The 25,577-nt window shown below is 44.1% G+C and overlaps 1 protein-coding gene across 1 annotated transcript in view; it reads right to left on the reverse strand.

Annotated features, from left to right (window-relative positions):
- LOC128660765 (ensconsin) overlaps positions 1-25,577 on the reverse strand; it is a 198,195-nt gene that overhangs the window by 68,618 nt on the left and 104,000 nt on the right. The window contains exon 7 of the mRNA XM_053714774.1: positions 16,290-16,425. Within this exon, the coding sequence (XP_053570749.1) occupies positions 16,290-16,425 (136 nt within the window). The remainder of the gene's footprint in view (positions 1-16,289; positions 16,426-25,577) is intronic.

Below are 25,577 nucleotides of genomic sequence, written 5' to 3' on the forward strand. Positions count from 1 at the left end.
GAGAAGGAGAAGAACATAGAGAAGGAACAATTTCCTATCTTAAACCACTTAAGGAAGAAAAACCCAACTTCGAACGAAGAAATACCTTGTCAGCATGAAAGATAAGATAAGGCGATCACACTGCAAGACAGAGAGTTCCAAAACTCTCCGAGCAGAAGAGATAACAAAAAACAAAATTTATGCTTACCTGATAAATTTATTTCTCTTGTGGTGTATCCAGTCCACGGATCATCCATTACTTGTGGGATATTCTCCTTCCCAACAGGAAGCTGCAAGAGGATCACCCACAGCAGAGCTGTCTATATAGCTCCTCCTCTAACTGCCACTCCCAGTCATTCGACCGAAGACAAGCAAGAGACAGGAGAAACCATAGGGTGCAGTGGTGACTGTAGTTTAAAAATAAAACACACCTGCCTTAAAATGACAGGGCGGGCCGTGGACTGGATACACCACAAGAGAAATAAATTTATCAGGTAAGCATAAATTTTGTTTTCTCTTGTAAGGTGTATCCAGTCCACGGATCATCCATTACTTGTGGGATACCAATACCAAAGCTATAGGACACGGATGAAGGGAGGGACAAGGCAGGTGCTTAAACGGAAGGCACCACTGCCTGCAAAACCTTTCTCCCAAAAATAGCCTCCGAAGAAGCAAAAGTATCAAATTTATAGAATTTTGAAAAAGTATGAAGCGAAGACCAAGTCGCCGCCTTACAAATCTGTTCAACAGAAGCCTCATTCTTAAAAGCCCATGTGGAAGCTACCGCTCTAGTAGAATGAGCTGTAATCCTTTCAGGAGGCTGCTGGCCAGCAGTCTCATAAGCTAAGCGTATTATACTCCTTAGCCAAAAAGAAAGAGAAGTTGCCAAAGCCTTTTGGCCTCTCCTCTGTCCAGAGTAGACAACAAACAATGCAGATGTTTGACGAAAATCTTTAGTAGCTTGTAAATAAAACTTTAAAGCACGAACCACGTCAAGATTGTGTAAAAGACGTTCCTTCTTTGAAGAAGGATTAGGACACAGTGACGGTACAACAATCTCCTGATTGACATTTTTATTAGATACCACCTTAGGTAGAAAACCAGGTTTGGTATGTAACACTACCTTATCGGAATGAAAAATGAGATAAGGAGAATCACATTGTAAAGATGATAACTCCGAAACTCTTCGAGCCGAGGAGATAGCTACTAAAAACAAAACTTTCCAAGATAAGAGCTTAATATCTATGGAATGCAAAGGTTCAGACGGAACCCCTTGAAGAACCTTAAGATCTAAATTTAAACTCCAAGGCGGAGCAACAGGTTTAAACACAGGCTTAATTCTGACTAAAGCCTGACAAAACGCCTGCACGTCTGGAACCTCAGCCAGACGTTTGTGCAAAAAAAATAGACAGAGCAGAAATCTGTCCCTTTAAGGAACTTGCTGACAACCCCTTCTCCAATCCATCTTGGAGAAAAGATAATATCCTAGGAATCCTGACCTTAGTCCATGAGTAACCCTTGGATTCACACCAATGAAGATATTTACACCATATCTTATGATAGATTTTCCTGGTGACAGGCTTTCGCGCCTGTATTAAGGTATCAATGACCGACTCGGAGAAACCACGCTTTGATAAAATCAAGCGTTCAATCTCCAAGCAGTCAGACGCAGAGAAATTAGATTTGGATGGTTGAAAGGACCCTGAAGTAGAAGGTCCTGCCTCAGAGGCAGAGTCCATGGTGGAAAGGATGACATGTCCACCAGATCTGCATACCAAGTCCTGCGTGGCCACGCAGGTGCTATCAAAATCACTGATGCTCTATCCTGCTTGACCTTGGAAATCAGACGAGGGAGCAGAGGAAACGGTGAAAACGCATAAGCCAGGTTGAAGGACCAAGGCACTGCTAGAGCATTTATCAGCGCTGCCTTGGGATCCCTGGACCTGGATCTGTAACAAGGAAGCTTGGCATTCTGGCGAGACGCCATGAGATCCAGTTCTGGTTTGCCCCAACGTTGAATCAACTGTGCAAACACCTCCGGATGGAGCTCCCACTCCCCCCGGATGAAAAGTCTGTCGACTTAGAAAATCCGCCTCCCAGTTCTCTACTCCTGGGATATGGATAGCTGATAGGTGGCAAGAGTGAATCTCTGCCCAACGAATTATCTTTGAAACCTCCAACATCGCTAGGGAACGCCTTGTTCCCCCTTGATGGTTGATGTAAGTTACAGTCGTGATGTTGTCCGACTGAAATCTGATGAACCTCACTGCCGCTAGCTGAGGCCAAGCCTGAAGAGCATTGAATATCGCTCTTAGTTCCAGAATGTTTATCGGAAGGAGAGCCTCCTCCTGAGTCCATGACCCCTGAGCCTTCAGAGAGTTCCAGACTGCCCCTCAGCCCAGAAGGCTGGCATCTGTTGTTACTATTGTCTAATCTGGCCTGCGGAAGGTCATACCTTTGGACAGATGGACTCGAGATAGCCACCAGAGAAGAGAATCCCTGGTCTCTTGATTTAGTAGAGGGGACAAATCTGTGTAATACCCATTCCACTGACTGAGCATGCAGAGTTGCAGCGGTCTGAGATGTAGGCGGGCAAACGGCACTATGTCCATTGCCGCTACCATTAAGCCGATTACTTCCATACACTGAGCCACCGAAGTGCGAGAAGTAAAATAAAGAACATGGCAGGAATTTAGAAGTTTTGACAACCTGGCCTCTGTCAGGTAAATCCTCATTTCTACAGAATCTATCAGAGTTCCCAGGAAGGAAACTCTTGTGAGAGGGGATAGAGAACTCTTCTTTTCGTTCACTTCCACCCATGAGACCTCAGGAATGCCAGAACAATGTCCGTATGGGACTTGGCAATTTGGAAATTCGACGCCTGTATCAGAATGTCGTCTAAGTAAGGGGCTACTGCTATGCCCCGCGGCCTTAGGACCGCCAGAAGTGACCCCAGAACCTTCGTAAAGATTCTTGGTGCCGTAGCTAACCCAAAGGGAAGAGCCACAAACTGGTAATGCCTGTCTAGGAAGGCGAACCTGAGAAACCGATGATGATCTTTGTGTATCGGAATGTGAAGATAAGCATCCTTTAAGTCCACGGTAGTCATGTATTGACCCTCCTGGATCATAGGTAGGATGGTTCGAATAGTCTAAATCTTGAAAGATGAGACCCTGAGAAATTTGTTTAGGATCTTGAGATCTAAGATTGGTCTGAAGGTTCCCTCTTTCTTGGGAACCACAAATAGATTTGAATAGAATCCTTGCCCCTGTTCCTCCTTTGGAACTGGGTGGATCACTCCCATAACTAGGAGGTCTTGGACACAATGTAAGAATGCCTCTCTTTATCTGGTCTGCAGATAATTGTGAAAGGTGAAATCTTCCTTTTGGGGAAGAAGCTTTGAAGTCCAGAAGATATCCCTGGGACTCAATTTCCAACGCCCAGGGATCCTGGACGTCTCTTGCCCAAGCCTGGGCGAAGAGAGAAAGTCTGCCCCCTACTAGATCCGTTACCGGATCGGGGGCCAATCTTTCATGCTGTCTTAGAGGCAGCAGCAGGCTTAGTTTCGAAAGCCATGAAAATTAGTTTGTTTGGTCCTTAATTTGTTAGACCTATCCTGAGGAAGGGCATGACCTTTTCCTCCAATAATATCAGAAATTATCTCCTTCAGTCCAGGCCCGAATAGGGTCTGCCCCTTGAAGGGAATATTGAGAAGCTTAGACTTTGAAGTAACGTCAGCAGACCAGGATTTAAGCCATAGCGCCCTACGCGCCTGAATAGCAAAACCTGAGTTCTTAGCCGTTAGTTTAGTTAAATGAACAACGGCGTCAGAAACAAATGAATTGGCTAGCTTAAGCGCTTTAAGCTTGTCAAGTATATCATCCAATGGAGTTTCTACCTGTAAGGCCTCTTCCAGAGACTCAAACCAGAAGGCCGCAGCAGCAGTGACTGGGGCAATGCATGCAAGAGGTTGGAGAATAAAACCTTGTTGAATAAACATTTTCTTAAGGTAACCCTCTAACTTTTTATCCATTGGATCTAGGAAAGCACAACTCTCCTCGACAGGGATAGTTGTACGTTTAGCTAGGGTAGAAACTGCTCTCTCCACCTTAGGGACCGTTTGCCATAAGTCCCGTGTAGCGGCATCTATTGGAAACATTTTCTTAAAAATAGGAGGGGGAGAGAACGGTACACCTGGTCTATCCCATTCCTTAGTAATAATTTCTGAAAACCTTTTAGGTATTGGCAAAACATCAGTGTAAACAGGCACTGCATAGTATTTATCCAATCTACACAATTTCTCTGGCACTATAATGGTGTCACAGTCATCCAGAGTAGCTAAAACCTCCCTGAGCAACACGCGGAGGTGTTCAAGCTTAAATTTAAATGTTGACATATCAAAATCAGGTTGAAGCATCTTCCCCGAGTCAGAAAAATCACTCACAGAAAGAAGCTCTCCTGCCTCAGCTTCTGCATATTGTGAGGGGATATCAGACATAGCTACTAAAGCATCAGAGTGCTCTGTATTTTTTCTAGCCCCAGAGCTGTCTCGCTTTCCTTGTAACCCTGGTAGTTTGGACAATACCGCTGTAAGGGTATGATCCATAACTGCCGCCATGTCTTGTAAAGTAAACGCCATGGGCGCGCTAGATGTACTTGGTGCCTATTGAGCGGGAGTCAAAGGTTCTGACACGTGGGGCGAGTTAGTCGGCATAACTTCCCCCTTGTCAGTTTCCTCTGGTGATAAATCTTTTAAAGACAGAATATGATCTTTATAACTTAAAGTAAAATCAGTACATTTGGTACACATTCTAAGAGGGGGTTCCACAATGGCTTCTAAACATAATGAACAAGGAGTTTCCTCTATGTCAGACATGTTTAAACAGACTAGCAATGAGACCAGCAAGCGTGGAAAACACTTTGATAAATGTAAACAAGCAAAAAATAAAAACTGTACTATGCCTTTAAGAGAAACAAATTTTGTCAGAAATTGAAAAACAGTGATAAAAAGCAGTAAATGTTACGAAATTTTTGCAGTGTGTATAATAGACTAACAGAGCATTGCACCCACTTGCAAATGGATGATTAACCCCTTAGTTTCAAAACCGGATCAAAAAAACGATATAAACGTTTTTCAACAGTCACAACAAACCGCCACAGCTCTGCTGTGGCCCTACCTGCCCATATAACGACGTTGGAAGGCACAAAAACCCTTTAGAGAGGTCCTAAGTGTTCAGGGGACTCCTTCAGGGAAACTGGATGTCTCAAGCTGCAAAATCTAATGCGCATTTAGGCGCGAAAATAGGCCCCTCCCAACCTCTATTCACAGTGAGAGGGCCTAACAAAACTATCCCTAGGCAAAATCTAGCCAGCCATGTGGAAAAAAACCGGGCCTCAATAAAGTTTTATCACCAATATGTAGAAAAAAACGTTTAAACACTTCCAGCAAACGTTTTATTTTTCAGTAATGTGAGAAAGTAATAAGAATATTACCTTTTACAGCAAGCATGATACTAGTCGTTATTAAATCACTGTAATCAGGATTACCTTAAATAAATCCGGTATTAACAGCATTTTCTAGCATATATATTTCTCTAGAAAAATTTAAACTGCACATACCTCATAGCAGGAGACCCTACACGCCATTCCCCCAGCTAAAGTTACCTCTCTCTTCAGTTATGTGTGAGAACAGCAATGGATCTTAGTTACAACCTGCTAAGATCATCAAAGACCACAGGCAGACTCTTCTTCTACTTTCTGCCTGAGGCTAAAATAGTACAACTCCGGTACCATTTGAAAATAACAAACTTTTGATTGAAGATAAACTAAATAAAAACACCACATCTCTTTAGCTACTTCCATTCTTGTCGAGAGCTGCAAGAGAATGACTGGGAGTGGCAGTTAGAGGAGGAGCTATATAGACAGCTCTGCTGTGGGTGATCCTCTTGCAGCTTCCTGTTGGGAAGGAGAATATCCCACAAGTAATGGATGATCCGTGGACTGGATACACCTTACAAGAGAAAGAAACAAAGCATTCCAAGATAATAACTTAATATCTATGGGATGCAAAGGCTCAAACGGAGCCTGCTGCAAAAATTTTAGAACAAGGTTAAGGCTCCAAGGAGGAGCAATAGACTTAAACAAAGGCCTGATTCTGACTAGGGCCTGACAAAAAGATAGAACATCTGGCACATCCGCCAGACGTTAGAGAAACAATTCCTTCTCCAGACCTGGATATTCCTGGATAAAGGACAAAATCATAGGAATCCTGACCTGACTCCAAGAGAAGTCCTTGGATTCACACCAATAAAGGTATGTACGCCATACCTCATGGAAATCTTTCTAGAAACAGGCTTCCGAACCTGAACAAGGTAACAATGACCGACTCAGAAAAACATAATTTATGCTTACCTGATAAATTTATTTCTCTTGTAGTGTATCCAGTCCACGGATCATCCAGTCATTCGACCGAAACAAGCCGAGAAAGGAGAAACCATAGGGTGCAGTGGTGACTGAAGTTTAATTAAAATTTAGACCTTCCTGAAAAGGACAGGGCAGGCCGTGGACTGGATACACTACAAGAGAAATAAATTTATCAGGTAAGCATAAATTATGTTTTCTCTTGTTAAGTGTATCCAGTCCACGGATCATCCATTACTTGTGGGATACCAATACCAAAGCTAAAGTACACGGATAATGGGAGGGACAAGGCAGGAACTTAAACGGAAGGAACCACTGCCTGTAGAACCTTTCTCCCAAAAACAGCCTCCGAAGAAGCAAAAGTATCAAATTTGTAAAATTTTGAAAAGGTATGAAGCGAAGACCAAGTCGCAGCCTTGCAAATCTGTTCAACAGAGGCCTCATTTTTAAAGGCCCAGGTGGAAGCCACAGCTCTAGTAGAATGAGCTGTAATTCTTTCAGGGGGCTGCTGTCCAGCAGTCTCATATGCTAAACGGATTATACTCCGAAGCCAAAAAGAAAGAGAGGTTGCCGAGGCTTTTTGACCTCTCCTCTGTCCAGAGTAAACAACAAACAGATGAGATGTTTGGCGAAAATCTTTAGTAGCCTGCAAGTAAAACTTCAATGCACGGACTACGTCTAGATTATGCAAAAGACGTTCCTTCTTTGAAGAAGGATTAGGGCATAATGATGGAACAACAATCTCTTGATTAATATTCTTGTTAGAAACCACCTTAGGTAAAAACCCAGGTTTTGTACGCAGAACTACTTTATCTGAATGAAAGATCAGATAAGGAGAATCACAATGTAAGGCAGATAACCCCGAGACTCTTCGAGCCGAGGAAATAGCCATCAGAAAAAGAACTTTCCATGATAGAAGTTTGATATCAATAGAATGAAGGGGTTCAAACGGAACCCCTTGAAGAACTTTAAGAACCAAGTTTAAGCTCCATGGGGGAGCAACAGGTTTAAACACAGGCTTAATTCTAACCAAAGCCTGACAAAATGCCTGAACGTCTGGAACTTCTGCCAGACGCTTGTGTAAAAGAATAGACAGAGCAGAAATCTGTCCCTTCAAAGAACTAGCTGATAATCCTTTGTCCAAACCCTCTTGGAGGAAGGACAACATTCTAGGAATCCTAACCCTACTCCATGAGTAATTCTTGGATTCACACCAATGAAGATATTTATGCCATATCTTGTGGAAAATTTTCCTGGTGACAGGCTTTCGTGCCTGTATTAAGGTATCAATAACTGACTCTGAGAAGCCACGCTTTAATAGAATCAAACGTTCAATCTCCATGCAGTCAGTCTCAGAGAAAGTAGATTCGGATGATTGAAAGGACCTTGTATTAGAAGGTCTTGTCTCAGAGGCAGAGTCCATGGTGGAAAGGATGACATGTCCACTAGGTCTGCATACCAGGTCCTGCATGGCCACGCAGGCGCTATCAATATCACCGATGCTCTCTCCTGTTTGATTTTGGCAATCAGACGAGGGAGCAGAGGAAACGGTGGAAACACATAAGCCAGGTTGCAGAACCAAGGAGCTGCTAGAGCATCTATCAGTGCCGCTTCTGGGTCCCTGGACCTGGATCCGTAACAAGGAAGCTTGGCGTTCTGGCGAGACGCCATGAGATCCAGTTCTGGATTGCCCCAACGGAGAACCAATTGAGCAAACACCTCAGGATGACGTAGAAAATCCGCCTCCCAGTTCTCTACCCCTGGGAAATGGATCGCTGACAGGTGGCAAGAGTGAGTCTCTGCCCAGCGAATTATCTTGGAGACTTCTGACATCGCTAGGGAACTCCTGGTCCCCCCTTGATGGTTGATGTAAGCCACAGTCGTGATGTTGTCCGACTGAAATCTGATGAACCTCAGTTTTGCTAACTGAGGCCAAGCTAGAAGAGCATTGAATATTGCTCTTAACTCCAGAATATTTATTGGGAGGAGTTTCTCCTCCTGAGTCCATGAACCCTGAGCTTTCAGGGAATTCCAGACTGCACCCCAACCTAGAAGGCTGGCGTCTGTTGTTACAATGGTCCAATCTGGCCTGCGAAAGGTCATACCTTTGGACAGATGGACCCGAGATAACCACCAGAGAAGAGAATCTCTGGTTTCCTGATCCAGATTTAGTAGAGGGGACAAATCTGTGTAATCCCCATTCCACTGACTGAGCATGCATAATTGCAGCGGTCTGAGATGCAGGCACTATGTCCATCGCCGCTACCATTAAGACGATTACTTCCATGCACTGTGCCACCGTGGGGCGCGAATGGAGTGAAGAACACGGTAAGCATTTAGAAGTTTTGATAACCTGGACTCCGTCAGGTAAATTTTCATTTCTAAAGAATATATCAGAGTCCCTAGGAAGGAAACCCTTGTGAGAGGAGATAGAGAACTCTTTTCTTCGTTCACTTTCCACCCATGCGACCTCAGAAATGCCAGAACTATCTCTGTATGAGACTTGGCAATTTGAAAGCTTGACGCCTGTATCAGGATGTCGTCTAGGTAAGGAGCCACCGCTATGCCTCGTGGTCTTAGAACCGCCAGAAGTGAGCCCAGAACCTTTGTAAAAATTCTTGGGGCTGTAGCCAACCCGAATGTTAGAGCTACAAACTGGTAATGCCTGTCTAGAAAGGCAAACCTCAGGAACTGATGATGATTCTTGTGAATCGGAATGTGAAGGTAGGCATCCTTTAAGTCCACTGTGGTCATGTACTGACCCTCTTGGATCATGGGTAAAATGGTTCGAATAGTTTCCATCTTGAATGATGGAACTCTGAGGAATTTGTTTAGGATCTTTAAATCCAAAATTGGTCTGAAGGTTCCCTCTTTTTTGGGAACCACAAACAGATTTGAATAAAACCCCTGTCCTTGTTCCGTCCGCGGAACTGGATGGATCACTCCCATTACAAGGAGGTCTTGCACGCAGCTTAGGAATGCCTCTTTCTTTATCTGGTTTGCAGATAATCTTGAAAGGTGAAATCTCCCTTGTGGGGGAGAAGCTTTGAAGTCCAGAAGATATCCCTGAGATATGATCTCCAACGCCCAGGGATCCTGAACATCTCTTGCCCACGCCTGGGCGAAGAGAGAGTCTGCCCCCTACTCGATCCGTTGTCAGATAGGGGGCCGCTCCTTCATGCTGTCTTGGAGGCAGCAGCAGGCTTTCTGGCCTGCTTGCCCATGTTCCAGGACTGGGTAGGTTTCCAGGCCTGCTTAGATTGAGCAAAAGTTCCCTCTTGTTTTGAAGTAGAGGGAGCTGATCCTGCACCTGCCTTGAAATTTCGAAAGGCACGAAAATTAGACTGTTTGGCCCTTGATTTGGCCCTGTCCTGAGGAAGGGTATGACCCTTACCTCCAGTAATGTCAGCAATAATTTCTTTCAAACCAGGCCCGAATAAGGTCTGCCCCTTGAAAGGAATGTTGAGTAATTTAGACTTTGAAGTCACATCAGCTGACCAGGATTTAAGCCATAGCGCCCTGCGCGCCTGGATGGCGAATCCGGAATTCTTAGCCGTTAGTTTAGTCAAATGAACAATGGCATCAGTGGCTTAAGTGTTCTAAGCTTGTCGATAATTTCAGTCAATGGAGCTGTATGGATGGCCTCTTCCAGGGCCTCAAACCAGAACGCCGCCGCAGCATAAACATTTGTTGAATAAACATTTTCTTAAGGTAACCCTCTAATTTTTTATCCATTGGATCTGAAAAAGCACAACTGTCCTCAACCGGGATAGTGGTACGCTTTGCTAAAGTAGAAACTGCTCCCTCCACCTTAGGGACTGTCTGCCATAAGTCCCGTGTAGTGGCATCTATTGGAAACATTTTTCTAAATATAGGAGGTGGGGAAAAGGGCACACCGGGTCTATCCCACTCCTTACTAATAATTTCTGTAAGCCTTTTAGGTATTGGAAAAACATCAGTACTCACCGGCACTGCATAGTATTTATCCAGCCTACACAATTTCTCTGGCACTGCAATTGTGTCACAGTCATTCAGAGCAGCTAATGCCTCCCCAAGCAATACACGGAGGTTCTCAAGCTTACATTTAAAATTAGAAATCTCTGAATCAGGTCTCCCTGATTCAGAGACGTCACCCACAGACTGAAGCTCTCCGTCCTCAGGTTCTGCATATTGTGACGCAGTATCAGACATGGCTCTTACAGCATCTACGCGCTCTGTATCTCGTCTAACCCCAGAGCTATCGCGCTTGCCTCTCAATTCAGGCAATCTGGCTAATACCTGTGACAGGGTATTATTCATGATTGCAGCCATGTCCTGCAAAGTAATCGGTATGGGCATCCCTGATGTACATGGCGCCATATTAGCGTGCGTCCCTCGAGCGGGAGGCGAAGGGTCCGACACGTGGGGAGAGTTAGTCGGCATAACTTCCCCCTCGACAGACCCCTCTGGTGACAATTCTTTTATAGATAAAGACTGATCTTTACTGTTTAAGGTGAAATCAATACATTTAGTACGCATTCTTCTATGGGGCTCCACCATGGCTTTAAAACATAATGAACAAGTAGTTTCCTCTGTGTCAGACATGTTTGTACAGACTAGCAATGAGACTAGCAAGCTTGGAAAACACTTTAAACCAAGTTAACAAGCAATATAAAAAAACGTTACTGTGCCTTTAAGAGAAACAAATTTTGGCAAAATTTGAAATAACTGTGAAAAAAGGCAGTTACACTAACAAAATTTTTACAGTGTATGTAACAAGTTAGCAGAGCATTGCACCCACTTGCAAATGGATGATTAACCCCTTAACACCAAAAACGGAATAATAAATGACAAAAACGTTTTTAAACACAGTCACAACTGCCACAGGTCTACTGTGGTTGTTACCCTCCTCAAACACGACTTTTGAAGCCTTTTGAGCCCTTCAGAGATGTCCTGTATCATGCAGAAGGAAGCTGAGTGTCTTTGTCTGTAATTTTAGCTGTGCAGAAAAGCGCTAAAATAGGCCCCTCCCACTCATATTACAACAGTGGAAAGCCTCAGGAAACTGTTTCTAGGCAAAAATCAAGCCAGCCATGTGGAGAAAAAACTAGGCCCCAATAAGTTTTGTCACCAAACATATATAAAAACGATTAACATGCCAGCAAACGTTTTATATTACACTTTTATAAGAGTATGTATCTCTGTTAATAAGCCTGATACCAGTCGCTATTAAATCACTGCATTTAGGCTTAACTTACATTAATCCGGTATCAGCAGCATTTTTCTAGCAAATTCCATCCCTAGAAATATGTTAATTGCACATACCTTATTGCAGGAAAACCTGCACGCCATTCCCCCTCTGAAGTTACCTCACTCCTCAGAATATGTGAGAACGGCAATGGATCTTAGTTACTTCTGCTAAGATCATAGAAATCACAGGCAGATTCTTCTTCTAATGCTGCCTTTGATAAAACAGTACACTCCGGTACCATTTAAAAATAACAAACTTTTGATTGAAGTTAAGAAACTAACTATAATACACAACTTTCCTCTTACTACGTCCATCTTTGTTGAGAGTTGCAAGAGAATGACTGGATATGGCAGTTAGGGGAGGAGCTATATAGCAGCTCTGCTGTGGGTGATCCTCTTGCAACTTCCTGTTGGGAAGGAGAAAATCCCACAAGTAATGGATGATCCGTGGACTGGATACACTTAACAAGAGAAATCCATGCTTAGAGAAAAGAAAGCAATCAGCTTCAGAGAAACGAGATCTGGATGAAGGAATGGACCCTGTAATAAGGTCCTTCCTCAGAAGAAACCTCCAAAGTGGAAGAGATGACATCTTCACTAGGTCTGCATACCAGGTCCTGCGAAGTCACGCGGGAGCTATTAAAATTACTGATGCTCTCTCCTGATTGATATGAACAATGACTCGTGAAAGGAAAGTAAATAGAGGAAACAGGTATGCTAGACTACAATCCCAAAGAACCGCCAGATCAACTATCAAGGCGGCCTGTGGATCTCTTGACCTTGAACCCTACCTTGAAAGCTTGGCGTTCTGCCATGATGCCATCAAATCCAACTCCAACTCCAGCCTCCCCCCCATTCGAAGGTTAACCTGGAGAACCCCTCCGGATGGAGAACCCACTCCCCGGGATGAAAATTCTGTCAGCTCAGGAAGTCCACTTCCCAGATGTCCACTTCTAGAATGTGGATGACAGATAGAGAGCCATTGTGAGCTACCACCCACTGAACAAAGCCGAGTCACCTCCTTCACGGCTGAGGAACCCTGAGTTCCTCCCCGAGCAACTGAGGTGAAAATGTCCAACTAGAACCTGATAAACCAGCTAAGGACAACTGAGGACAAGCCCTTAGAGCATTAAAAATCACTCTCCACTCCTTGCACCTTTAACAAGTTCCAGACTGCTCCCTAGCACAGCAGGCTGGCGTCCGTGGTAACAATCACTCATGAAAGTCTCCAGCAACATGCGCCCTGAGATAGAGACTCCTGAGAATCTCTTAAAGCTGAACCAGATCTACCCTCAGAGAGATTCGAATGGTCACCGCTCCATTGACCGAGCATGCGTAACTGCAGAGCTCTCAAATGAACTCGAGAAAAGGGATGTCATCCCTGGAACCCTCAGACCAAGTACCTCCATACATAGAGCCACTGAATGTGAAGGAAAAATCAGCTACAGCTGGACTCAAACTCCCAATCCTCTGGTTGCAAGATGGTTAAGCTATCTACCGGACCATTAGAGCTAGCTGTGGGCCGAACAGTAGACTGTAAAGAGAGGTAAGAGGAAGAAATCTTTGATTATTTGACATCTGAAATATTCTCATAGATAGAGAATCTATTAAGATTCCTAAAAAAAACACCCTTGTAGATGAAACATGGGAACTCTTCCCCAGATTCACTTCCCATCCATGCTCTATTTCACTCATGAAATTTAATTTTGAATTGAGTTCCCGTTAATATTCCAATATGTCCCTCATGACAAAATCAGTACTGAAGAGGGGAACTCCAGGGTCCTAACCAGGAATTCCTCAAATAAATAAACAATCTTGAACATCTTCATTTTTCACCTACCTCCAGCGGAGGCAAAGACAAGACATTACTATAGAGGTGGAAGGGTTTATATAGAGCTCTGAGGTTTGGGAATCTTTGCCTCCTCCTAGTGGCAGTAAAGGTAATTTCCAGGAGTAATGGACTTATCACCTATATGAAAGAAATCTGTACCCCAGCAACATAGAAAGAGAAATGGATTATAATTCAGAAAAACAAACTACAATTGCTAACCCTTAGCACACTTGCACTACCATTGAAGTATAAAGTCAAGAACCTGCAGCAAACCAGAAGAAATTTAGTGCACGTGAATGTTCAGCTCAGAAGTAACTTAGCTAACTGCCTTTATTTTTAAAGCAATAGTAACCTTAAAAGAAAAAAGAAGTGCTATAACCTGCTAAATTTAGTGCACGTGAATGTTCAGCTCAGAAGTAACTTAGCTAACGGCCTTTATTTTTAAAGCAATAGTAACCTTAAAAGAAAAAAAGTGCTATAACCTGCTAATATAAGTTTTATGGGGTACAAATATATGTCCCCAGACTATATGAAGCATGTGTATATATTAATACTATGAAGTTACATATCTGCACCTTAGTACACTGTGATTACCTCAGCTGCAACAACTTGGTTTCAGTACACAAACATGATGAAAATTATCTAAATCATTAACAGCATATACAACCCAGGGGTATTGGTGGACAAGTCCACATTTCCCTTGGAAGGCCTGTGACATTTCTCACTGAGAAAAGACCTTTCACTGCTTGGCTGATAACTCCTTGCCACCTTTTAACAGGTTACTGTGAGGAGGCTCTGAGCCTCAGATCAGAGGACCACTCTCAATGATGAGTAGATCTGCTCTTAACGTTCACCTCTATACTTATCAAAGCAGCAAAAGAAAATGACTGAGAATCATGGGAAGGAGGAGGGATTTTAAGCTCTGTGTCTTTTGCCTCCTCTTAGTGGTCAGGAGGGGAATTCCCACACGTGATGGCTCGTGGACTCTCACCATACTATGAAAGAAATTTATATCCTTCATAACGTCAGTCTAGCTCTATCAGTAGTACAGACAACCAAATTTACCTTTTTGAGGAGGAAGGGCCTAAATACTTTGCTTGTCTGATCAGGCTTAAAGATAGACCAAGAATCACTAGAGTAACCTACACAATCTCTTATGGATGACAAAAAATATATGAGGCTAGGTTTAAAGATTCTAGGGAACACTCAGATCATTCTGTTAGAAAGTTGTTAGAAGGGATTATAAACGTTAGTATTTTAATACACAATATATACAAACGTATTTATAAAAACAGGTGTACTTCAATTGATTAAAATATTTAGCATTTAGAAACGGTAAACATTGCGCTGTTCCTCCGCCCGCATCTCATACTTTATTTAGCTGAGCGATAAATAATTCAGATAGAGCATGCCATTTTAAGAAACTTTCTAAATTACCCCTATTATCACATTTTCTTTGTTCTCTTGCTAACTTTATTTAAAAAGCAGGAATGTAAAGCTGGCACATTTTTGGTTTAGAACCTGGGTTACGCCTTCTTATTGGTGGTTAAATGTAGCCATCAATAAGCAAGCACTATCCAGGGTGCAAAGGCATAACAACAGGTCCCCAAATGTCTGCAGGATGCTTTTCATATCTTTGATATATCTGATCTCCGAGGAAGCGCATGTGGACTGTGCATGTGCGAAACACATCAGATTCTAAGGGAGCATTCTACCAATTGTATGTTACTTATCCAATAAACCATTAGCTTGTACAAGGACACAGTTTTCCTTTGTTCATTTCATATATCACAGTCTGAGAGCACAGCACTGTAACTCTCAGCTCCCTCTCCACCATGCAAGGCGAACAATCTGAGGAGCAGAGTTTCTTCTCCACTGTGTTCTGCAGCACTCAGGACGGCATCATCAAGCTTGTAGTCTCCCGCCGCCTCACTTAAAGGGATATGAAACCCAAAAATTTTCTTTCATGATTCAGACAGAGAATACAATTTTAAACAACTTTCCAATTTACTTCTATTATTTAATTTGCTTCATTTTCTTGTTATTCTTTGCTAAAAGTTTTATCTATAAAAGCTCAGGAGCAGCAGAAAATCTAGGTTCTAGCTGCTGATTGGTCGTTGCATATATATATATATATATATATATATATATATATATACTGATTGTCATTGGCTCACCCATGTGTTTAGTTAGAAATCAATACTGCATTGCTGCTTCTTCAACAAATGATACCAAAAGAATAAAACAAATTAAATAATAGAAGTAAATTAGAAAGTTGTTTAAAATTGTATGCTCTATCTGAATCATGAAATAATTTTTTTGGGTTTCATGTCCCTTTAACTCCAAGAAAGCACCACGCAGCCCAGAGGTATTCATTGCTTCAGAGGCTCTGTCTTCATTTTTTCAGTGGCAGAACGCGGAGGAATCTCAAATGCAGCATTAATTTGCTCAATAGATTTGCACTAGTACTTGTTTAGCAGGTAAATCAGCCAAAAATAACTAAAATGTGACAGCTTTTCCCAGAATCCCAGTGTGAGTGTGTGTGTGTGGGGGGGGGGGCGCCACTCTGGGCAATGGCTGTGACCTTTATCGTTCAAGTAGAAGAAGCTGGAAGTCTCTTTTATCAAAACTGTTTAGTATAGCTAAATCTATGTCCAATAAGGGCGGATGGCATCTCTAGTGAGAAATAACCAGCGGGTTTACCAGTTCATATTCACAGCTTCAGACTAAGTCAGCCTGCCGCCCAGAAATCCCCTTTTTATGTTATTATGTGAGTGATGTTCCCTTGACTTTACAAACAATGTTAAAAGAAAGGGAAACGACCACTTACTTTTCTTCCTGGTCTCTTTGAATTCTTTCTTGTTCTTCACGCTCTCTTTGCTCTCGTGCAAGTCGGCGGTTCTCAGCCAAAATTTTTGCAGCTTCTTCAGCAGTTGCACTCCCAGAAATAGTCTTACAGTTTCCTTCTGGGGGGAAAAAAATGTGTGTGATACATTAATAAAAATAAGCTAATAAAAATGGTAAAAAGACTGAGAAATATAAGAAATGCCACTAGCATTGAATGTGAAGAAATTAATTTATTGTTAAGTATAAATATGTTTTTCAAACAACACTTATTGTTCTAATAGATTACTGCACTTTTGGTTCCTTAAAAGACTATAGATATTAACAAATACCAATCGGCTAGATTACAAGTTTTTGTCGGTAAGGCTTGCGGTGCTAACTTAAATATAATTTAAAATAATCTAAATAAAATAACTTTAATAAACTAAATTATTCCTATTTAAAATTAAATACTTACCTATAAAATTAACCTGTAAGCTAGCTACAATATAACTAATAGTTACATTGTAGCTAGCTTAGGGTTTATTTTTATTTTACAGGCAACTCTGTATTTATTGTAACTAGGTACAATAGTTATTAAATAGTTATTAACTATTTAATAGCCAACTAGCTAAAATAAATACAAATTTACCTGTAAAATAAAAATAAACCTAAGTTACAATTAGACCTAACACTACACTATAATTAAATTAATTCCCTAAACTAACTACAATTAAATACAATTATCTAAATTACGGGGGGGGGAAAACACTAAATTACAGAAAATAATAAAATAATTACAATTTTTTAAAACTAATTACACCTAATCTAATCCCCCTAATAAAATAAAAAAGCCCCCCAAAATAATAAAAATCCCTACTCTATACTAAATTACAAATAGCCCTTAAAAGGGCTTTTTGCGGGGCATTGCCCCAAAGTAATTAGCTCTTTTACCTGTAAAAAAAAAAATACAATACCACCCCAACATTAAAACCCACCACCCACACACCCAAACCTACTCTAAAACCCACCCAATCCCCCCTTAATAAAACCTAACACTAACCACTTGAAGATCACCCTACCTTGAGACGTCTTCACCCAACCGGGCAGAAGTGGTCCTCCAGACGGCCAAAAGTCTTCATCCTATCCGGGAAGAAGAGGTCCTCCAAGCGGCCAGAAGTCTTCATCCAGACGGCATCTTCTATCTTCATCCATTCGCAGCGGAGCGGGTCCATCTTCAAGACATCCGACGCGGAGCATCCTCTTCCTTCCGACGACTAACACTAAATGACGGTACCTTTAAGTGACGTCATCCAAGATGGTGTCCCTTCAATTCCGATTGGCTGATATAATTCTATCAGCCAATCGGAATTGAGGTAGAAAAAACCCTATTGGCTGATACAATCAGCCAATAGGATTGAAGTTCAATCCTATTGGCTGATACAATCAGCCAATAGGATTGAGCTCGCATTCTATTGGCTGATTTTTTTCTACCTTAATTCCGATTGGCTGATAGAATTATATCAGCCAATCGGAATTGAAGGGACGCCATCTTGGATGACGTCACTTAAAGGTACCGTCATTTAGTGTTAGTCGTCATTTAGTGTTAGCTCTTGGAGAGCTATGAATACGTCAACTAAGCCGAAACGCGTAAGCTTATCAACTTACTGAAGGGCATGACTGTTTTGTTGCAACTATACCTGTTTTATGCCTAAATAAAGGAAATCAAAGTTTCACCTGCGGCTCCGGACTTTTCTTTTTGTATTACTCAAGCCGCCTTTCTTGGAGCCTGCAAGTCTTCTTGTCCCTTCATCTGTGAAACCACTTAGCCAGGATACAGACGAGGTGGTCGAGAGAGGTCTGCAGACCGACCACGGATCATTGGGAAATCCTTACCCCCGGTAAGCCGGCACCCGACGAGGACGTCAATTCTGAGAGCCAAGGAGTGTGAACAGGCGGCGTCCGAGGAAACAGCTTGCTAGAGCGTGGAAGCTCAGAGCAATGCTCACGGTACAGAGACCGCCTAGGGATTAGTCACTCGAACGGCATTCTTCAAGCAGGGAGACACGTCGGGTTTGTAAGCTGTGAAGAGGGGGTAAGTGACAAATAGTATTAAATACTATTCTCCATTGTATATCCTGTCTCTGGTATCCACACAAGTTACGACCAGTGGGGTTTTGCTTTCCCCTAAGGGGAAGCGTGGTTTAGAGTGTATCAATGACCCTATCAAAGAAGCCTCTCTGAGCCTAAATCAACCGTTCAATCTCCAGGCAGTCAGCCTCAGAGTATCTAGGCAGACACTGAGTTAACAGGTCCTGCCGAAGAGGCAACCGCCAAGAAGGAGCAGGCAACATGGTCACTAGGTTTTCGTACCATGCAGGGGCTATCAGAATAGTTGATATTCCCTCCTGCTTGATCTGAGCAACCACTCGAGGCAGGAGAACAATCAGTGGAAACAGATATACTAGGCTGAAATTCCACGGGACCGCTAGGGCATCCACTAGCTCCGTCTGAGGATCCCTGGACCTTGCTCCGTATCTCGGGAGCTTGGTATTGAAGCGGGAAGCCATCAGATCTATCTCGGGAGCACCCCATCTGCGAGTGATCTCCAGAAAAACCTCCCGATTTATGGACCACTCCTCCTCCTCAGGAAATCCACCTCCCGATTGATGAACCACTCCCCCGAGTGGAGAGTCTGCCAGCTCAGCAAAACCGCTTCCTAATTCTCTACACCTGGGATGTGGATTGCTGTAATCTGACATTGATATTTCTCCACCACAGCAGGATTCAAGACACCTCCTGTATCGCTAGCGAGCTCAGTGTGCCACTCTGATAGTTGATGTAGTTCACGGGAGTGATGTTGTCCGTTTGGAGCTCGGATATAGTGGACGGAAACCAGGTGGGGCCATGCTAGAAGCACATTGTAAATAGATCTGTACTTGAGTATGTTGATCGGAAGAGACACTTCTTCCCGACACAAAGTTCATTGGGCTCTCAGAGAACCCCACACTAGCGTCTGTGGTGATTATCTCCCAAGAGAGGCAGCGTAAGCACATTTCTAGGAGAAACGGAGATAGCCACCAGGTGAGACTCCCTCTCGTCTGGGCGTCCTGATCAGAGACAGATCTGAATGGCAAATGACATTACATTGTCTGAGCATACATAAATGTAGTGGTCTCAGATGAAACCGAGCAAACGGTATAGCATCCGAAGCTGCAACCATAAGACCTACCACTTCCATGCATTTCGTTACCTAAGGATGAGCGTTGGACTGAAACAGATGACATGCCATCTGGAGCTTCACTCTGCACTGATCTGTGAAGTAGATGTGCATGCTGACTGAGTCAATGACCATTCCCAGAAAGTTCACCCTCATAGCCGGGAAAAGGGAGCTCTTGTTCATATTGACCTTCCAAAAGTACGCCCGAAGACACAAGAGTAACCTCTCCGTGTGGTCCTGAGCCACTGGTAATGATGGGGCCTGAATTAGAATGACAAACTGCGGCCAGAAGAGCTCCCAGCACCTTGGTAAACACTCGGGTGTCATAGACAGGCCAAATGTTAGCGCAGCAAACTGGTAGTAGTATGTGTCTAGGAAGGCGAACTATAGGAAACAGTAGTGATCCCTGTGGATCGGGATGTGAAGGAATGCATCCTTCAGGTCTATTGCAGTCATGGACCAGGGGAAGGATGGATCGTATAGTTACCATCTTGAAGGTGGGCTCCCAGGAAGCCCTGGAAAAATCTGTCTTAGGCGCTTACGCACTCCTCTAGTCCCTGTTCAGACGAAAGGAATGAAAAATGTCCCACAGAACGACATTTGGGCTTAAACATTTTGTCCTGATGTAGGAAAGCTCCCTTTCCACCTGTAACCATAGTTATGATACAGTCCAGACCCGGACCGAACGCAGATTTGCCCTTGAAGGACAAGGATAGTAGTCTTGACCGAAACAGTATCCACTGACCATGACTTGAGTCACAAGGCCCTCCTGGCTAGAACTGCAAACCTAGTTATTGGCATTGATGCAGATAATCTGAAGAATGGCATCCCTAATGAAGGCATCTGCTAGCCTTAGGTAATGGTATGTACTCCTGGATCTCCTCAAGAGGAGTTTCAAAAGTAATCAGATCAGTTAACTATTCACACCTGCAGAAACACCTGGCCCTCAAGCTTTGTATCTAGCGGATACTTAAAGAAAGTTCTATCTTAAAGCGGGATGGCAGTGCACTTAGCCAACGTAGATATGTCACCATCAACTTTAGAAACACTATTCCATACCTCTGCATGTGAAGTAGGGACAGGAACCCCCGGACTCTCAAATTCCTTGGAGATGATGTCCTCTATAATAAGGGTACGGGAAATACCTTTGGGACCCTAGGTCTAAATACCGATTCAAATGTCTAAACTTGTTCCAACTTGGTGGCTTTGCCACCGGAACCCCCAAGGTAGATAGAACCCTCTTAAGAAGGAGCCTTAGCTGCTCCACTTTGAACCTAATCTTACCCTCCTCAGAGTCCTCTTCAAAAGGGTCAAAGGAATGAAGTTCTCGTTCGGAGCTGACTAAGGGGTCTATTTATGAAGAAGCGGACGCTGCCTATGACCCACTACGCTTCAGTTCCGGCTGACCGTTGCTTTTTAACTCGTCCACCACCTCTGAGGTGGCGGACAGCAATCCGCCCGATCGAATACAATTGACACCCCCTGTTAGCGGCCGATTGGCCATGAATCTGCAGGGGGTGGTATTGCACCAGCAGTTCACAAGAGCTGCTGGTGCAATGATAAATGCCGACAGCGTATGCTGTCAGCATTTATCGATGTGCGGCGGACATGATCAGCTATATCGGATCATGTCCATCCGCACATTAATAAATGGACCCCTAAGGGTTCATCATCAGAAGGTTGCCCATAACTGTCAGTTGTGGCCTCTGCCAAAGCATTAGGGCTTTGTACCGGGTAACAATGTTTAACCTTTCTCCTCCCTGCTACTGGCATAGTGCTCAGGGCAGCAGACACAGCAACCTGTATATGGGCCGTGAGATTGTTGAGCCTACCACAGCCAGGTTTGTACTGCTATTTTCGCAGCATTCTGAGGCAACCTTGTTTGCATTCATAGGCTGTTGGACAGGGAGATCTGCATCAGCTGAAACTTGAGAAGCTGCAGTAGGGTCTACAGGAGATAAGCCACGCGGAAATTCCTCAGCGGGTTGTTTGCGTGGGCCTACTGAATAAGATATCAGGACGTATGTTAGTCAACAATTGCATAATTGTACTGAACTTAATTTGCAAAGCATACATTTATTGTTGTCAATGGAATGTGCAAAGGAAGATTCCTCCAGACTCTCTATTAATATAGAGTCATCCATAATATCATGGTGTAATGAGAATGTTGGCAACAGTCTTATAACAGGGTAACAGGCTTCCAAATGCACAAATCAACTGTCCCCTTTAAGCCCTGAAGCAGAAATAGCGCAAAAACATAAATTATGCTTACCTGATAATTTCATTTGCATCGAGGGGAGGAGAGTCCACGGCTTCATTCATTACTATTGGGAATTAAGAACCTGGCCACCAGGAGGAGACAAAGACACCCCAGTCAAAGGCTTAAATACCTCCCCCACTTCCCCTATCTCCCAGTCATTCCTTGCCTGAATTAGAGCATTAATCACACTTTCAGAAAATCCTCTCTTGGCTAAGAATAGGCGTTCAATCTCCACGAAGTCAGCTTCAGAGAATCTAGATTTCAATGTTGAAATGGACCCTGTTCCAGCAGATCCCTGCGACAGGGTAACCTCCACGGTGGAGAGGATGACATCCCCACCAGATCCGCAAAGCACGTCCTCCGCAGCCACGAAGGAGTAATCAGAATGGCCAAGGCCCGCTCCTGCTTGATCCGTGCCACTATCCGTGGTAGAAGTGGTAACGGTGGAAAAATATAAGCTAGGCTGAATCCTCAAGGAAAAACTAAGGCATCTATCAGCACTGCATGGGGATCCCTGGACCTCGAATTATAACGAGGTAGCTTGCAATTGAGTCTGGACGCCATGTGATCTATCTCCGGTGTTCCCCATCTGAGACAAATCTCCGTAAACACCTCAGGGTGAAGAGACCATTCCCCGGATGGAAGGATTGTCTGCTGAGAAAGTCCCCCTCCCAATTGTCCACACCTGGGATGTGAATCGCTGAGAGCGAGCAGTCGTGGGACTCCGCCCACTCCAGAAACCGAGACACCTGCCTCATCGCGAGGGAGCTCCTCGTACCCACTGAGGTAATGTTGTCGTTCTGGAATCTGATGAAACTGACCGAACCCAAAGAAGGCCACGCCTTCAGAGCATTGTAAATTGCTCATAGTTCCACCCTGGACCACTTTCCTTGTGCCATCCTGGCACCCCAAACAGCTCCCCAACCTGTCAGACTGGTGTCCGTGGTCACAATCTCCCAGGACGGTCTCAAGAAGGATGTCCCCATGGACAGTTGCTCCGGACGAATCCACCAAGAGGGAGTTTTGAGTCAGAGCATCCATGGATATCAGCTGTGATAGATCTGAATGATCTCTGTTCCACTGTCTCAACATGCACAATTGAAAAGGTCTGAGATGGAACCTGGCGAATGGGATGACATCTATGCTCGAAACCATGAGACCTATCACCTCCATACATTGAGCCACCGATGGGCTTGTGGAGGACTGAAGGGCAAGACAGGACGATGCAAGCTTCCTGCGTCGTTGCTCTGTGAGAAATATCTTCATGGACATAGAATCTATTATCGTGCCCAGGAACTCCACCCTGTTGCTGGGAACCAGGGAACTCTTTCCCGAGTTGACCTTCCAACCGTGAGATTGGAGCAAAAGAAGAAGAGCCCTCGAATGATCCTCTGCGAGGCTGAACGACGGAACCTGGACTAGGATGTTGTCCAAGTAAAGCGCCACCGCAATGCCCCTGGATCTGGCCACTGCAAGCAGCGCCCCCAGAACCTTCATGAAGACTCTCTGAGCCGTCGCCAGACGAAAAGGAAGGGCCACAAACTGGAAGTGTTGGTCCAGAAAAGCAAATCTTAGGAACCTGAAGTTGTCCCTGTGAATTGGCACATGAAGGTAAGCGTCCTTCAAGTCTACAGTTGTCATGAACTGTCCCTCTTGAACTAGAGGCAGAAAAGATCTGATTGTTTCTATTTTGAACTATGGAACACTCAGAAACTTGTTTAAACACTTTAGGTCCACAATCGGTTGGAACGTGCCCTTCTTTGGAACCACAAAAAGATTGGAATAGTACCCTAGACCCCCTTTCTGCTAGGGGTACTGGTACGATAACCCCGAGAGAGGCAAGATCTCTCACACACTCTAGAAAGGCCTCTAGACAACTTCTAGAACCCAAGGGTCCTGAACGTCCTGCAGCCATGCGTCTGATAATAGCGATAATTTGCCCCCTACGTGATCCAAAGACCGGTCAGGGGCCGCCCCTTCATGCCGATTTCGTCTCGCCGGGCTTCTTGCTCTGCTTAGACTTGTTCCAAGATTAAGCCGGCTTCCAAAATCCCTTGGAATGGTCCACTTTTGCGGTGGCTTGTTGGCGCTGGGCCTTGTCCGCACGAAAGGGACGAAAAGTAGATCCCTTAGGCTTAGCCTTCTTATCCTATGGTAGGAAAGCTCCCTTGCCTCCCGTAACCGTGGATATGATCGAATCCATCCTGGACCAAACAGGATCTTTCCTTGAAAAAACAGGGACAACAGTCTCGATTTAGATGTCATGTCCGCAGACCAAGATTTTAGCCACAGAGCCCAGCACGCTAAAACAGAAAAACCTGACACCTTAGCATTCAGGCAAATAATTTGCATATTGACATCACAGAGAAAAGAATTGGAGATCTTCAGCGCCTTAATCTTTTCCTGTATCTCGTAGATGGAAGTCTCCCCCTCGACCATTTCACAAAGGGATTCACACCAATATGTTGCAGCTCCAGTGACCCGCCGCAACTGCGGCAGCTTGCTGAAAAACAAATCCTGTGTGCTAAAACATCTTTCTCATCATGTTTTCCAGCTTTTTATCCATGTGCTCATTAAACGCCAAAATATCGAGGGGAATAGTCGTCCACTGCTCTAGCGTAGAGAGAGCCCCATCCACCTAAGGGAGTGTCTCCCACAGCACAAGCTGCGAGTCCGGAACGGGGAACAGGATGAACCTAATGACTCCCATTCATTCTTAATAATATTTGCCATCTTAACGGGAACCGGGAAAGTCTGAGGTACTACCCTGTCCTCGTATACCTTGTCAAGCTTAGGAATCGCAGGTATCTCCAGAATCTTAGGTTCTGGAACCTCCAGAGTAGTAAGCACCTGCTGCAGCAGAAAGTGCATATTCTCCATCCTAAACCTATAGCCAGGCTCCTCCGCAGCCGGAGGTTTAGATGACACGGACTCCGACCCAGAAGGGGCCTCCTCTAAGAGTCAGAGTGGGCCTCGTCTTTGTATAGAGCTTCTGGATCTTCCATCGGTGTAGACGCCCCCTGGGCCGCCATGAGACACCCTACGCTTGCGCTTAGCAGAACGTGTTAAGGCATTATCACTTTCTAAACCGCTGATTCCACTTGGTCCACAAAGTCTGACGGCCACGAATCTCTCCCGAAGGAGTAACGGTTGGACCCCGGGGTGCTGCATGTGCAATCGGAGATAAATGTAGGAAACCCACCTCACGGGACGAAGAACCCTCAGAGGTGGACGGCTCAGTAGTACTAAACATCCGTTTACATTTAGATGTTGTAACTTTATCAAGGCATGTGGAACATAGTTGAGCAGGCTGATTTATTAGAACCTCCTCACAATAAACACAGGAATGAGACTTTGTTAAAGGAGAGCCCTCTAACGCGTCAGAGTCCTCCATAGCTTGCACTTTTAATCAGACTAATTTAAATTACCAAAAGGCACCCTTATACTGCCAATGGCCGGGACACTCACCACCTCCTATAACCCGGACAACAGAAACCGCTTTACATCTCCTGCGCTACAGATCAAAGAGAAGGAGAGATAGGCCCACCCAGTCACATGGAGTAAAAAGACGCCAAAAATGGCCGTGCAAGATTCCCGCAAATAACCTGAAAGTTCCACACATATTGCCAGAGCCTCGTCTCGCACATAACGCAGCAATGACACAATAAACAATATCATGTATACACCCCCCCTGTTCAATAATCCCCCTTCCAGGAATATTAACCCTTGCTTCTGTAAAGATAAAAAGGCGCCACACTGTGACCCTGTCTTCTATGTTATTATTATTAATAAAAAAAATGAAACAATCTTACCAG

Source organism: Bombina bombina, chromosome 1 (genome assembly GCF_027579735.1).
Source record: "Bombina bombina isolate aBomBom1 chromosome 1, aBomBom1.pri, whole genome shotgun sequence".
NCBI lineage: Eukaryota > Metazoa > Chordata > Amphibia > Anura > Bombinatoridae > Bombina > Bombina bombina.